The sequence below is a fragment of the Medicago sativa genome, chromosome 6 (assembly GCF_051527215.1).
Source record: "Medicago sativa cultivar Bolivia chromosome 6, Bolivia_mono, whole genome shotgun sequence".
In the NCBI taxonomy this organism is placed as follows: domain Eukaryota; kingdom Viridiplantae; phylum Streptophyta; class Magnoliopsida; order Fabales; family Fabaceae; genus Medicago; species Medicago sativa.
This window is the reverse complement of record NC_140754.1, coordinates 43,851,166-43,867,782: the sequence shown is the minus strand read 5'-3', so window position 1 is coordinate 43,867,782 and position 16,617 is coordinate 43,851,166. Positions and strand designations below refer to the sequence as shown.

General features: G+C 36.4%; 2 protein-coding genes across 2 annotated transcripts; both read right to left on the bottom strand.

Annotated features, from left to right (window-relative positions):
* Window positions 1-9,035: 9,035 nt before the first annotated feature.
* On the bottom strand, window positions 9,036-13,980 carry LOC146915342 (uncharacterized). The gene is made up of 3 exons (XM_085721325.1): window positions 13,173-13,980; window positions 11,342-12,990; window positions 9,036-11,291 (listed from the first exon to the last, which is right to left on the bottom strand). Exons 1-3 carry the CDS (start codon window positions 13,978-13,980, stop codon window positions 9,036-9,038), a joined length of 4,713 nt encoding a protein of 1,570 aa, XP_085577451.1.
* Window positions 13,981-14,023: 43 nt separating this feature from the next.
* LOC146915341 (uncharacterized) lies at window positions 14,024-14,467 on the bottom strand. Its single transcript, XM_085721324.1, has one exon. The coding sequence runs from the start codon at window positions 14,465-14,467 to the stop codon at window positions 14,024-14,026; it is 444 nt and encodes a 147-aa protein (XP_085577450.1).
* Between the last annotated feature and the right edge of the window lie 2,150 nt (window positions 14,468-16,617).

Here is a 16,617-nt window from a genome sequence, read left to right as displayed (position 1 = left end):
GACATATATCGGATTCAATACATAAATGTATTTCATCACAATTTCCCTTTATGAATTTTAAAGAATCTCGATCTCCTTGTGATATATGTCATTTTGCAAAACAAATAAAGTTATCTTTTCCCCATAGTCTCACTCGCACTTCTAATATTTTTGATCTATTACATGCTGATATTTGGGGACCATATGCCACTCTATCCATTTCTGGCCATAAATATTTCCTTACACTAGTTGATGATTTTAGTCGTTTTATTTGGATCATTCTCATGAAAACCAAAAGTGAGGCTAGACAACATCTCACCAATTTTATTTCTTTCATTGAAACTCAATTCAACCATAAACTCAAGTGTTTAAGAAGTGATAATGGACCAGAATTCTTGATGTCTGACTTTTATCAAGCTAAAGGCATTATTCATCATCGATCTTGTGTTGAAACTCCTCAACAAAATGGCATTGTTGAGCGGAAACATCAACACATCCTTAATGTTACCCGCGCCCTTTCCTTTCAATCAAAAATTCCTATTTCTTTTTGGCATTTTTCTGTGCAGCATGCAGTGCATATTATAAATCACATTCATTCTCCTCTCTTGCACAATAAAAGCCCATACGAATTACTCCATAAACAACCACCTACTCTTCTCCACCTACGGGTATTTGGTTGCTTAGCTTTTGCTTCCACTATCCAACAAAATCGTTCTAAATTCCATCCTCGTGCTAGAAAATCTGTCTTTCTTGGATATAGAGAAGGAACCAAAGGATATCTTCTCTATGATATCCATTCCAATGCCTTTTTCTTGTCAAGAAATGTTATTTTCTATGAAAGTCAGTTTCCTTTTTCTTCCCCTCTCATATCTTCTTCCACTTCATCTAGTCACCAAACTTCCTTTGATTCCTATGATCTCACCCCCCTTGCCAAGTATGATTCCATCCTTCATCAACCAACTCAAGCTAATACTTTACCTACACCATCTTCTACTCCTTCATCTGAGCCTACCCCTCTGACTTCTACTCCTCCTCCTCCTGCACCTCCTCCTCCTCCTCCTCCTCCTCCTCCTCCTCCTCCTATCACCGATGCATTGATACAAGACCTAATACTAAACCAAGTTATCTTGAAGATTATCACTGCAGTCTTCTAACCTCTTCTCTGCACCAATCAGGTAATTCTGCTTACCCCATTTCTTCCTTTTTATCTTATGATAAATGTGATATCCCTTATAAAAACTATTGTCTTACTATATCTTCCACCCAAGCTTGTAAATCTGAATGTTGGATAGAAGCTATGAAATCTGAATTAACAGCTCTTGCTGCCACTGAAACTTGGTCAATTGTGGACCTCCCACCGGGCAAAATTCCAATTTGGTGCAAGTGGGTTTATAAGGTAAAATTCAATGCTGATGGGACCATTGTGCGTCATAAAGCTCATCTTGTCGCCAAGGGTTACACTCAAATGGAAGGTGTGGACTATTTCGATACTTTCTCTCCTGTGGCAAAATTGACCACTGTTAGAGCTTTTCTCAGCTTAGCTTCTATAAAAGGCTGGTTTCTTGAGAAACTTGACTTCAATAATGCTTTTCTTCACGGTGACCTTCATGAAGAGGTATACATGAAACTCCCGCCTGGCCTTGTGGTTCCCAACTCTTCCCAAGAGACAACCAAAGTATGTAAGCTTCACGAATCTCTCTATGGTCTTAAACAAGCAAGCCGACAGTGGTATGCCAAACTTTCAGCAGCTCTTGTTTCCATTGGTTACCAACATTCCTCTGCTGACTACTCTTTATTTACAAAGACTTATGGTACAAAAATAACAGCACTTCTAGTTTACGTGGATGATATTGTCCTCGCGGGTGATGATCTCACTGAAATTCAACATGTCAAATCTTTCTTGGATCAACAGTTCAATATTAAAGATCTTGGCAAACTTCGCTTCTTTCTTGGTCTTGAGATAGCTCAATCTCCGAGTGGTTTCTTGCTCAATCAACGCAAGTATACTTTGGATTTGCTCTCTGAGAATGGCCATCTTGCTGTGAAGCCTTGTTCTACTCCCTATGACTCTTCCTTGAAACTACATGATTCAGATTCTCCCTTGTATCATGATGAATCTTCTTTCAGACGCTTAATTGGCTGCCTTTTGTATCTCACTACAACTCGCCCAGATATTGCATTTGCTGTCCAGCAACTAAGTCAATTTGTTTCTCTCCCCCCAAGACATTTATTTCCAGGCTGCTACTCGTGTCTTGAAATATTTGAAGAGTTGCCCAGCAAAGGGACTTTTCTTCTCTGCCAATTCTCCTTTGAAGTTGTCTGGGTTTGCTGACTCGGATTGGGCATCTTGCCCTGCTACCCGTCGCTCTGTTTCTGGATAATGTGTCTTTATTGGTTCTTCTCTCATCTCTTGGAAGTCCAAGAAGCAATCTACGGTTTCCCGGTCAAGTTCTGAAGCCAAATACCGCGCTCTTGCTAGCCTTTCTTGTGAATTGCAGTGGCTGCAATATTTGTTTCATGATCTACATGTTACTTTTTCACAACCTGCCTCCGTCTACTGTGACAATGAATCTGCTATTTATCTCGCTCACAACCCAGCATTTCATGAGAGAACTAAACACATTGAGATTGATTGTCACGTGGTTCGTGAAAAAATCCAAAGTGGGCTTATTCATCTCCTTCCTATTCCTTCTTCTGCTCAACTTGCTGATGTGTTGACCATAGCAAAATTTTTACTCCCCCTTCTCGTCAAGCACTTCTCCTTCTTAAAAATATTGATTTTTAAAACATTTAATTTGGGCCACTGAAAATGGTAAGTGCCACGTGCCATGCATCTGTTACAGTAAGTTGGTAACTGGACAGAGTAAAAAATGGAGTAGATCTGAACTCGGAGGGAGGAGTGGTTTCTTTTAACAATCCCATGGAATATAGAATATAGAAGGAAGGAAATACTTCATTTTTTTATAATTATAATATACATTAACAATAATTTTTTTTTGGTGGTGGTCGGGGATTGAACCCCAGACCTTGTATATTTTATGTATTGTCCATATCAACTGAGCTAAACTCACGAGGACATTAACAATAATTTAACATTGATAACATAATAATAATAATAATAATAATAATAATAATAATAATAATAATAATAATAATAATAATAATAATAATAATAATAATAATAATAATAATAATAATAATAATAATAATAATAATAATAATAATAATAATAATAATAATAATAATAATAATAATAATAATAATAATAATAATAATAATAATAATAATAATAATAATAATAATAATAATAATTGCTTGTTTCTATTCATATTATATTTCCAAATGATATTACGGATGACATTTACAAATGAAACAAACTAATCAACAAGAAAACATATATTGCTTGATGCCAAAATATACATTTAGTAGTAGTTAAATCTTAAGAGAGGATCAATATAGACTTAAACAGAAAAACCTAAACAAACAGAATGATTAAAAGACAATAGCTCAAACATAAAATAAATGTTGAGACACAAAAATGAGTCCCTGCCGACGATGTTTTCGTAGTATTTGTAGTATTACGATTGCCACTGCTTCCACCACTTCCGAATCCCTTTCCCTTTCCACCTCCTCCTCGTCCCTTTCTTATAGTTATAGATAGATCATGTTTGTGTTCATTTTGACGTTTCTCAAGCACATCTTTGTGATTCAACTTCGTTGAAGATTCAATGTTTCCATTTCCATCTAATTTTCCTATAATTTGAATAACAAAAGTTGTAAACGAAAAAATGAAAAGAAAAAAAAACGCTAACTTATGATTTACAAATGTGTGAATCATTAATAAAGGGTGTGCTTGCTTCAAAAGGTAATTAAAGAAATTTTACCATTATACTCACGAGGTTGTACATTGCTCTGCATCAAGCTTCTGACCTCATCTTCCTTTGATATGGCTTTAGAACATGAAATGATTGGTAGTAACAACACAAGAAACAATGAAATCTTCATCTTCATTTGATATGCCTTCATTGGAACTATATCCATTGGTAGGGTGAAGGGGGTTATATAAAGACATTAATAGACTAGTTTGTTTCTTGAAGCAAAATGTTGAGAAACTAGGTCTGTTTGATTTAGCTGTTAAAAACTGTTTTTTAATTTTTCAAAATTTAAAAAGGAAAAACTTGTTAAAGCTTCTTTCTAAAAATACCTTAAAACAAATTTTTATAATATACTATGTTTTCATATTTTTATCTGTAATGTTGAGGACACCCCGTGTGTTATTTTTAATATTTTGTTATTGAACACCCAATTTTCATGGATGGCATTGTTGTAAGAAAATGATAACATACTCTTTCTGTTTCTCTATTTTTCCTCTGTAAAGTTAAGGTTACCCAGTGTGTAATATTGACGGCATATTGTTTTTAGGATGATAACTATGACGGGTATTGGAAGTTTTTTTTCCCCATCATGGGAAACAAAAAGTTGACCGGTTTTAGCCTGTCCATCCAGTTTTCTATATTCTAGAATACCATTTCAATATAACTGAATATGGTTGAAATGTCCAGCTATTCTATGCAAATTATTTTAAACCTTTTTCTTTTGAGATAATCATCATAAACCTTTTATAGTGTATATGGCTAATCTTTTATTAATTAACCAAAAATAATTTTTTTTTAAATAAAAACTCAACACAAACACTAATTCATGGTTTTCCACGGGAATGGATTCATTTATGTGACATGAGAATCCATTCTATCCTCACCATCCATCATAAAAGATAGAAATAGAATTTATGAAAAACAAGATTTAAGAGTATAAATGTGAACACCTGAGAAAACTCTGAGAGAAAAAAAAGAAAAAAGAAAAGAGAATCCATTTTCCATATACATTTCTTGAGTACTTCCCTTTTCTAAATATTAGCTACTTTAAGAGTATAGTTTTTACTCCATATAACTTATAGTTAGTTAGCATAATTAAATGTACAAATCAATTCACCAACATGAATAAAATTTAACGAAATTGACTAGGCTCTAACAATGCGAGAAACCAATATTTAAATAATACCTAGAAGAGTTATCTACATTTATTGTTTTATACACCTCAAATGTAATTAACACCGATGGAGAAATGGGAAAAAAATCATATAGTGGAGACCCTTCTGTTTTGGAAGGATACACAGATGCTAGTTGGGTAACATATGTTGAAGATCATACTGCCACAAGTGGATGGATCTTCAACCTTGGTGGAGGTGCAGTTTCTTGGGGTTCAAAGAAAAAGACAAGCATTGCCGACTCCACCATAACTGCAGAATTTATTGCATTGGCTGTGGGAAGTAAAGAGGCAGAATGACTAAGAAATTTATTGTATGAGATACCAGTTTCGCAAAAGCCAATGGTGTCCGTATCCATACATTGTGATAGTCAATCCACACTATCAAAAGCTTATAGCCAAGTTTATAATGGAAAATCAAGTCATATTGGTTTAAGACATAGCTATGTAAGAGACTTGATTTCTAATAGAGTTATATTCGTCATGTTCGTAAGGACAAAGAAGAATATTGCAGATCCTTTGACGAAAGGTCTGACAAGGGATATGGTGTTGAAGACATCATTGGCGATGGGACTCAAGCCCATATCTAATTGATTACCAATAGTGGAAACTCAACCCCCACTTGAGTAGCATCAAGTCTTGGGTTCAATGGGTGAAAGTACACTATTATATTAATTGTATTACTTGACAATAGATACATCCCAAGGTTAAAAGTACTTGTACCATAAGATTAAATAGAGTAGGATGTGATTTTTCTCTTAATGGACATATACCATATATTTGTTGGAATGCATACTTATGGGGCATTCCCGATATAGTCTACCTATGTGAGAATGAAGTTTAGCCACTTCACAGAGTTTAAGGGTTTGACTCTTAAGCTCTCATGAAAAGGGATATATGACACAAGCCTTCTTAACGTGTCATTTTACAATTCTGTTTATTTAAACGGTACCGAGACTCTATGTGTAAGTTATGCACACTTGATCTATTGAATAGTTGGTTCAAAACTTGCCTACCATACTATTTGAGAATGAGCGAAAACTTAACTTACTAAGTAACGGTTCAAATCGTGAGATACCATTATCTAAATGCATGTAATTTCCAGATTTGTGAGATTTAGTATTTTGAAAAGGGTTAATTATGTTTCTAGTCCCTATAAAATAGCGACCTTGTAAGTTTAGTCCTTACTTAATTTTAATAGCATTTTTAGTCCCTATAAAAAAAATTTACTTATAATTTTAGTCCCTGCTAAAACAAAGTTTGATTAATTATCCTTAAACTCTTAAATTTTTGAACGATTTTTTTGAGACAAGATTAGAACACTATGAAAGGTTCGTTTACTAAAATTTAGAATTTTCAGACATGAAATGAATTAAATATGAATTTTTTAAAACGACAAAAGTTAAAGATAAAAAGTAATAAAATCTGGATGTAGAAATCAAATTTTGCGATAATTTTTTGCGGAGGAACTTTTAGTAATGTTCTAAACATGTCTGCAAAAAATTGTTCAAAAATTTAAGAGTTTAAGCATAAATTAAACAAATTTGAATTGAGTAGGGACTAATACTCAGGGCAAAAAAACAAAATTAGGGACTAAAAATGCTATTAAAATTAAGTAAGGACTAAACTTACAAGGTCGCTATTTTATAGGGACTAGAAACATAATTAACCCTTTTGAAAATGGTGGAAGATTGTTGGTGATTTCCAAAATAATAGAATCACTTTAGAACCAAAAGTTGTAACTTTTCACCAAAAGTTGTAACTCTTCATGGAAATTATTCATATACATTGGAACATTATTATTTACTGATAGATAATGAACCATAACATTGATTCAAGTCAAAAATCTGATGTATGATTCTAACATTTTGCAAAGGGGTGCTTTCTCTAATGTGAAAGGTCATATAATGCACTATAAATGTTTGACATTTGGGCATCAGTAGGGACACGAATTTTGTTACATTAACAACATAATTCTCCCTCATTCTCTTACTCTAAATCATCCATCAATTCTCTAATGTATGAGTGATTGTTGGAACCACAAATCTGTAAAATACTGTTAAGAGATATGCTTGGTGTGATTGTGCAATACACATCAAGGAACTCATAGTATCATGAAGGGAATTCGTTGGTCATTCCTACTGCATCCAATATACATTTATTGGTGGGGAGAATCGAACCTAAAGGCTAGTGTGGCAACCCCATACACTTTGAGTTTTACGTGCATAGCCATTAAACTTTTCAGATTTCAAGTGCAACAGCCTCTTCCAAACATTCAAGTTATATAACAACGGAGAAGATTGCAGGAGTGGCTTCGACGTCGAATCTTTCTACTTCCTCTTGTTTATTATTGTAAGTTATATTATGTATAACTAATCCTCTTCATTGTTGTGATTTAGTATAGTGACTAGGAATCTAATGTAGATACTTAATATAGCTTGATGTATACGATTTATTTTTTCAATATAATTTTAGTCTAAATGTTTTCTTAAAGTTTTGCCTCCGATGTAATGTATCGCAATTGATTTTTTGATTTAGTCAAACCCTAGTAAGGCTTACTATCTAAGGGACACAATTTAGATTATGTATAGGTGCTATCGCCTGAGAGATCGCGGGTATGTGTATATTAATGTATAACTTTTTGGTCATATGCCATAAAGTTACAATCAAATATTTTGCCGTCGTGCATCAGAAGTCAGTTGTTATCTCACGTCGTTAACCTTAGCCGAAGACTTACGTTCAGGAAAGGGTGGAGTTAAATCCGAGGCATTAAATATATATATATATATATATATATATATATATATATATATATATATATATATATATATATATATATATATATATATATATATACAATCTATTAAGGAAAGATATTAGACGAATAATTTACAAAGCTTAGTCCGGACAATATAATCTTTCCACTCTTGTTTTATCATATAAATTGCATATACCAATTCCTGACCAAAACACTTTTATAAGAGAAATGCTAGGGTCACACCCACTAACACTCTCTTTTAACACACCAAATAAGAATTGGACATGTGTTAAACTTTTTTATTTCAATTAACTTATAACCTGTTAAACCATTTAGTGTTGAAAATCATTTATTTTATTTTTAATTATCAAATTAGGTTTTTAATTATTAAATTAGGTTTTAACTTTTCATCTCCTTTGCTCAATGTCCCCCAAAACACGTTCCCTTCATGTTCTCCTCTGTAAAAAGAAACTGGTTGATTTCACAAAATTGACTAAACCTATCTTCTCTAAAGGTATGTACAGTGCCTGTTCTGACTTATTATTTAACTCAACATCAATTATTTCAGCATCAATTATATCATTGGTGCTGCAAAAACACCACAATTACAAACCCCCAGCGCTAAGGCAATACAGGGACAACCAAAACAGGAAAAAGAAAGACCCTTAAACACAACAACAATTTCTGATGCCATTTCTTCTTCATTTCGGTTCAACCGGAGCTGAGAACGTGCAGGAGAATTTAAATTTAAGCTTTCTTTTTCAATTTAACAACAAAAAAAATTATTTTCTGGACAGCCACAACTCAAACGCCAAAAAAGAACGTCGTCGTGATTGAAGCTGACGGCGAAGAGAGCGGCGAACACCGTCGTGGAGAGAAAGAACGTCATCGTGAAGAGAGCGGCGAACGTCGTGGAGAGAAAGAACAGCGTCGTGAAAATTGAAGACCGTGTATCTCACTACCGGCGAACACCGTCGTGGAGAGAAAGAACACCGTCGTGGTCGTGGAGAGAAAGAACCCATTGTGGAAATTGAAGAAGGCTGTATCTCACTACCTCTTCTCTCTCTTCTTTTTCTTCTTTTAGATTAAATTATTAAAAAAAATTAAAATGTTTGGAAACAGGTTTAACAGGTTACAAGTTAATTGAAATAAAAAAGTGTGACACATGTCCAATTCTTATTTGGTGTGTTAAAAGAGAGTGTTAGTGGGTGTGACCCTAGCATTTCTCCTTTTTTTTTTGAAGGAAACATGCTTATAGCATTTCATTGATAATAAGAGTCTCAATACAATTGGGTATTTCATAATACACTGCGGAACTAGCGGAACACGTGGCCTCTCGTGCAAGAGTATGAGCCACCGCGTTGGCTTGTCGCCTAACAAACTCCACCCTAGAGTTAGAAAATAAATTACGAAACAAAGAACGACAGGAAGATATGATACAACCAAATTCAGACAAGTCGTTGCGAGTAGACTGGAAGGCATCAACTGTTAACTTAGAGTCTGTTTCAAAGTCCACATTATCGAGCACCATGTCACTCAACCATTGTAGTGCAGCGTGCAGCCCTAAAGCTTCACCCACATCTACTGAAACAGTACAGGAATATGTAAAAGTCTTAGCCAGAACAAACGTACCTTCCGAGTCGCGAACACAGACGCCAATACCTGTGCGGTTAAGATGAGAAGAAAAGGCTGCGTCAATGTTACATTTGTATCTACCTGACATAGGGGGCTGCCACAGTGTTCTATTTCGTTGGCGTGAGTTGGAGGTCCCCATATTCACGGCCAAAGGCTGCTGAGAAGACGAGTGGGATGTAGGAATTTCCAGCTCATTCGCTAGATGCCAATCTGTAACCATGTTCCTAGCACGCTCTACAACCTCCGCACTTGTTTCTGTAGCATCATCCCAAACTTTAAGATTGCGGTGTTTCCACAAACTCCACATAACAGTTGACAGACGTTGGGATAACTCAGCAGACAAATTCTCTAAAAGATAGAAAATAGCATCCGTAGCTGAAGTAGTATGAGTGAGAGCATATTGCACCGAGCTCCAAAGGTCGGTCCTGTTCCATACCTGTATAGCAAAAGGACAACATAAGAAAACATGCAAAAGATCCTCATGAAGAGAGTCACAACTAGGACAATTAGTGGGGCATGCGACACCTTTGTCTAACAGATGAACACGCGTCGGTAAGCATCCTCGACACATGCGCCAAATTAAGTTCTTAACCTTCTGTGGAACTTTAAGGTTCCAAATTCCAGTCCAATACCCCGGACGCCATAAATGGGAAGAATTAATTAAATCTGTTACACATAACCTGTAGGCACTACGTACAGAGTAACGTCCGTGCCTTTCTGCCTTCCAAATAAGTCTATCTTCCTCGACCTGAGAAATAAGTGGCGTATGAAGTATTTTATCCGCAATATCCACACTAAAGACCTGTCTAACTGCCTGCTCATTCCAGCTTTTATCCTGTAGATTCATCAAACTATTAATAGTGAAATTATGAACGAAGTGAGCACCTGTAATATCACTGCTAATGCACTCCCCATTCGTCAACCAAGGTTCATTAAGAATGGGAATGGTAGCACCTGAACCTATGCTCCAACGTGCTCCCCCACGTACTATAAATCTAGCGCGCATGATGCTACGCCAAACATAGCTCGGATTATGTCCAACAGTAGCCGTGAGATAGGAGCCAGTCGGGAAATAACGAGCTTTAAAAATGCGAGCAACAAGAGAATCTGGTTCCGTAATAAATTTCCAACCTTGTTTCCCCAACATAGCTAAATTAAAAGCAGAGAGATCTTTGAAACCCATACCTCCATGAACTTTTGGTGCCGACAGCTTCTCCCAATTCATCCAATGAATCCCTCTGTGCGTCGTTTTACCATTGCCCCACCAAAAAGAATTCATCATCTTTTCAATGGAGTCGATCAAAGTACTAGGTAGCTGAAAAATACTCATCACATAAGTGGGAATAGATTGCAAAACTGACTTTATCATTACCTCACGACCTGCTTTCAAGAGGCACTTACCACTCCAAGAATTGATTTTCTGCCAAACTCGATCCTTAATATATGCAAAGGTGGCTTTTCGGTCACGACCTATCATAGAAGGTAGGCCCAGATATTTACCTGTGCCCAGAACAACCTGAACTCCAAGAATGTCAGTGATAGTGATTTTAAGCTCGTTAGGGACATTACGACTACAATAGATCTCTGATTTTGGCAAACTGATCGCTTGACCTGAGGCGACCTCATAAGTGGATAGTATATTTTTCATAATGTGTGCATGCGCCTCAGTAGCTTTAAAAAATAGAAAACAGTCATCAACGAACAAAAGATGAGAAACAGAAGGTGCTTGACGACAAACCTTTGTTCCTGTAAGGACTCCTCTCCTCTCAACATCTAGGATGAGCGCTGATAAGCCTTCTGCGCAAATACTAAACAAATAGGGGGAAAGAGGGTCCCCTTGACGAAGACCACGCCCTGGAATAATAGGGCCAACCTGTTCACCGTTAACAAGCACAGAATAATCGACTGACTCTACACACATACGCATCCATTGAATCCAACGCTGATGAAATTAAAACCCATTTTATTTAAGACAGCCATCAAGTAATTCCAATCCATTCGATCATAGGCTTTGCTAATGTCAAGTTTGAGAGCAACATACCTATCTTCCCCGCGTGTCTTAGCTTTCATGAAGTGTAGAACTTCAATGGCTACCATAGCATTATCTAGAATGGAGCGACCAGGAACAAACGCAGACTGGTTATCAGAAATGCATTGAGACAACACGTTCTTCAACCTGTTTTCTAAAACCTTAGATATAATTTTATATAGCACGTTACATAGTGCTATTGGTCGCCAATCTTTCATGCTAACCTGCGTAGAACCTTTAGGAATAAGTGCAATGTTAGTAATATTTAAATCAGGTGGAAACTGTCCTGTATCTAACCAGCCACAACATTCCTTGAAAATATCATCACCACATAGAGTCCAAAAGTGTTGGTAGAAACCCGGACTATATCCGTCGGGGCCGGAGCATTTGTCCGGATGCATAGAAAAAATAGCAGCTCGAAACTCGGCCTTTGTAAAAGGTGCCGTGAGTGTATCATTATCGATAGCAGAAATGGAGGTATTAATAACATCAATTACAGAAGAGAATTCACTGTTTTGTTGTTGGAAAATATTCACAAAATAATGCCGCGCTACTTCTTGCATACCTTGTTCACTAGTGACGTTATTACCTACATCATCTTCAAGAGAGATTATGCGATTTACCTTTTTCCGAGATGTGGCGGATGCATGAAAAAATTTTGTGTTACGATCACCATCCTTGTACCAATGAGTCTTCGCACGTTGTCTCCAATATGCGTCATCTTGGGATAATAAACGCTGCATACGTTTTCTTAACTCAAGCATACGGACCTGATCCTCACCAATAGCTCCTAGTCGTGTTTCTTGTAATTGTCTGCGACAAATTTCAATATCTTTTTTTAATTTGTGACAATGAGATTTTTTCCATTCGCACATGTCCTCCGCACATGAAGATAATTTTGGAAGAAGAGTATTAGTCGAGTAAACCTGCCAAGAGTTAGTAACAAGTTCCTTAAACCCCGGTTCTAATTGCCACGCATTTTCATAACGAAAATGTCGTTTAGGAATCTGTAACCGAGGTGAAGGTGAAACATTTACAAGAATAGGGTAGTGATCGGAGGAAGGTGCCACAAGAGTCTCAACAGTAGCATTCGGGAAAATATGAAACCGTAAATCATTAGCAAGGGCACGGTCTAACCTTTCTTCCACCGCTCGTGGAGTACCAAGACTTTTAAACCAAGTGTACGGATAGCCTTCAATCGGGACATCGGATAAACCTGAATCAATAACCGCTTGACGGAAGCCATTTATAAGCCAATGGGGTCTGAAGTTACGTCCCCTTTTCTCACTGGCATCTAAAATGTCATTAAAGTCTCCGAAAATGCACCATGGACCTGAAAATTCAGAAGAAAGTTGTCGAAGAAAATTCCAAGCGGCTGTTCTACGACCTCCGTTAGGATAGCCATAATAGCCGATGACTCGCCAATTACCAAGAGTGTTGTTAACAATTTCAACAGTGATGTGATTGTTAGAAAAATTTACAAGCTGACATTGCAAAGAATTTTTCCAAAATAAAGCTAAACCCCCGGATCTACCGGTGCGGTCTACATGAAAACAAGAATCGTAACCAAGCAAAAAACGAAGTTCTTCAATTTTATTTCGGTGAGCTAGAGTCTCACTTAGGAATAAAAGATCCGGATTGAAGTGCCGGACTAGGTACTTAAGGTCGGGAATTGCACTCGGGCTACCTACACCCCGGCAATTCCATGCTACTAGACTCATTTACCTAGGCAGGCCTGATCATCAGGGCCTGCCATAACAACTTGTTCATCATCTATAGGACCAGCAGTTACATACATATCATCATCCCCCCCATGACTAACATTTGATCCTATTACATCATTTCCCACAACCCCATCAGCAGCAAATGGTACTTCATTCTGACGGTTCAACATACGCTTCCTTTTCTTCAAGTCCGAGCCACTTTCCTCTTGTACCTCAGCAGCGGATTCACTGGAGAATGGGACAGCAGGTAAACCGAGCACCAACGGACGGTCTGGAAGCAGACTAGAATCTGTTGTACCTGTGGAGGAAGAGGCCAGCAGATGCACCTTGCAAACAGAATTCACACCATTACCTTTTTTAGCCAAAACTGCATTTTGGGCAGCGAGTACATCTTGTTTCATAGCAGTGAGTTGAGACTGAAAAGCAAGCATATGGTCATTAAAATTTGCATTATTTCCGGTGCCTTCAGCAGTAGTGGTACGGCCAGTAGGAGCAGCAGCTGTGTGAGGAGTTTGTTGCGACATGGTGGCAGGAATAGGGTCCTGTAACCAACGGTTAGTAGCAGCTGTGCCAATTCTTTGTGAGGTAGGCTTTAGGTGCGGTCCCCAGTTACGGACTCCATCATCAGATTCAAGCTCAAACAAGTCCGGGCACACCTTGTCAGTATGTCCCAACAATCCACACCTGTGACAAAAAACACCGAGTTTTTCATACTTAAAAGTAACATTAACAAAATCTCCATTGGTAGCACGAACGCGCCATGCTTGTTTCAATGGAACAGTGACATCGATAGCAACTTTGAGTCTCATATAAGAGCTATGGATAGTGTTGCGACCATCATAGACTTTGAGGTTACCTAGAAAACTCCCTATAACTTTTACCTACCTTAGGTTGAATGAAACCAAATGGTAAACCGTGAACCTGAATCCAGAACTCGATATGATTCAACGGGACAAAACTCGGGACAACACCTGGGGAGATACGATCCATAACAATATGAAAGTTATCATAAAGCCACGGACCTTCATCAAGAACACGGGCAGCATCGACCTTATGGTGGAATTGGAACAAGTAGCGATCAGCCACAGATTTGGTGATCGTGACCTTTTTGCCTGGCTTCCATGCACGAGACATACGCTCGCTGAAATAGGCAAATTGGATCTCGCGATCAGCCAGGACTCGACCTATGAGACAGTGTTCAAGGACAGCAGCGGTTTCGGGTTCAGACTCTAGGTTGAGGACGAGACCTTCCTCAGACAAGGTGAGACCGTCAATGTTCAGGTTGGTGGGATCCATTGAATCGGTTGACAGAGAGATGACAAACGTGGAAATGATTGAGGAAACAAGGAAACAGAGAAGACACAATTTGAATCGCATAAACTGGAAACAGACAGACTAGGGTTTGTGATGCATACAGACGTCTGTGAAGCAGAAGTTTATAACCAGACTTAGAAACATCTAGGTCGCGGATCAGATGTGGAGCAGCTTCTCACGAGGAAGATCCGGCCTAGGTGCGGCACAGCCCAAAGGAGGGTGGCGCTAGGAAACCCTAGGAGGTGGAAACCCTAGGAGACCGAGAAAAAAAAATTGTCCTAGCATTTCTCCTTTTATAAATATAAATACAACAGTTCATATACATTAGTTATTTGATATATTTAAAAAATAAACTTCAACTTATAATTGAGACGAGAATATTTGTTTATGTGTCAGAAGTCAAATAAATCTCCACATTTTTTATGAGGACAAATTTCAAATATACTTAGTAAAGATCAAAATTCATGTAGCTCTAAATTAATTCTATGCAATTTTCCTAAGGGTTAAATATGTTTTTGGTCCCTATAAAATTGCGACCTTCTAAGTTTAGTCCTTACTTAATTTTAATAGCTTTTTTAATCCCTATAAAAAAAAAATTTACTTATAATTTTAGTCCCTGCTAAAATAAATTTTGTTTAATTATCCTTAAACTCTTAAATTTTTTAACGATTCTTTTTATACAAGTTTAGAACACTATGAAAGGTTCATTTACTAAAATCTATAATTTTTTAACATGAAATAAATTAAATATGAATTTTTTAAAACGACAAAAGTTTAAGATATAAGTAACAAAAATATGAACGTAGAAATCAAATTTTTGCGATATTTTTTTCGGAGGACCTTTTAATAACGTTCTTAACATGCGTGTAAAAAATTGTTGAAAAGTTTAAGAGTTTAAGCATAAATTAAACAAATTTGGATTGAGTAAGGACTAATATTGAGTGCAGCAATTTTTTGTAGGGATTAAAAATGCTATTAAAATTATGTAAGGACTAAACTTACAAGGTCGCAATTTTGTAGGGACCAAAAACATAATTAACCCTTTTCCTAATTGTTGATGGAACCTTTATTTTCCATAACAAGACAGAACTTGGCAATTTAGTAATTAAAGTGTCGTCTTCATGACTAATTGAAGAAACTACAAAGTTGAGGCAGGCTTTGTCACATTGACCAACAAAATGGGAATTCCATTTATGTTTAATATAATTATTCAAGATTTACATTGTTGTGGGAAGTCTTTGTTAACCCCTAACTCTTGTATTACTCTCACTTAATATGGAAGTCTTTACTTAGTAATCTCCACCAAGATTCAACTTATTAGCAAGTAAACTTATTTTTACCCCATTTGACTTCACCAATAAAAAAATATTATGTCAATTAAATTAATTTTAGTTAACCACAGTTTAAGTAATAAAACCATTTTTGCACTCGAAATATTAATCATTAGTAGTTTAATTTATTACAGTACATACATAATATTATTTTGTGTCATCGAGACTTGTTGGCACCAGAAATTTAGGATTAAATCCCCCTAAAGCCCAATAAAATGTGCATATGTCTGAGAGTTTAAGTGTGGTTAACTTTTTAAAAACTATTTTTAGTTTTTCAAATTTTTTAAAAACTTTGTATTCATTTTAAATTTCTAACAAAGAGATGGAAGAATCATGGTTGACAATTCTGATAAAGAGAAGATGAACTACAAGGGAGGGCATCAAGGGGATTCAAGGACGTCCCAACTAGGTTGGCACCTCACTGACACCTCCATCCTATACCACCTAATCAATATATATTATTAAAAAAAATGAAATATATATATACAAAGAGGGGGGATCAAACCAAAAGCCTCTAAAACACGAGCACCCCTAGCTTAGCTGTCAATTTTTTGTTATAAAAAATGTATATTCTTATATTTCAACAACGACATTCTTGTACTTTATTCCACTTGAAAAGCAAATGAGTATTGGCCGCTTGAGCTGTATTTATTTTTGTACCTATCTATCATCCTCTTTCTCATTGTCAATATCTAACCATGCAACAAATAGTCACAATCACTTCTCTTAAAAAGCCAACCTCTTGAGCTCAACTCAACATACAATGTGACAATATTTGCATCCATCACATGAAATAACACA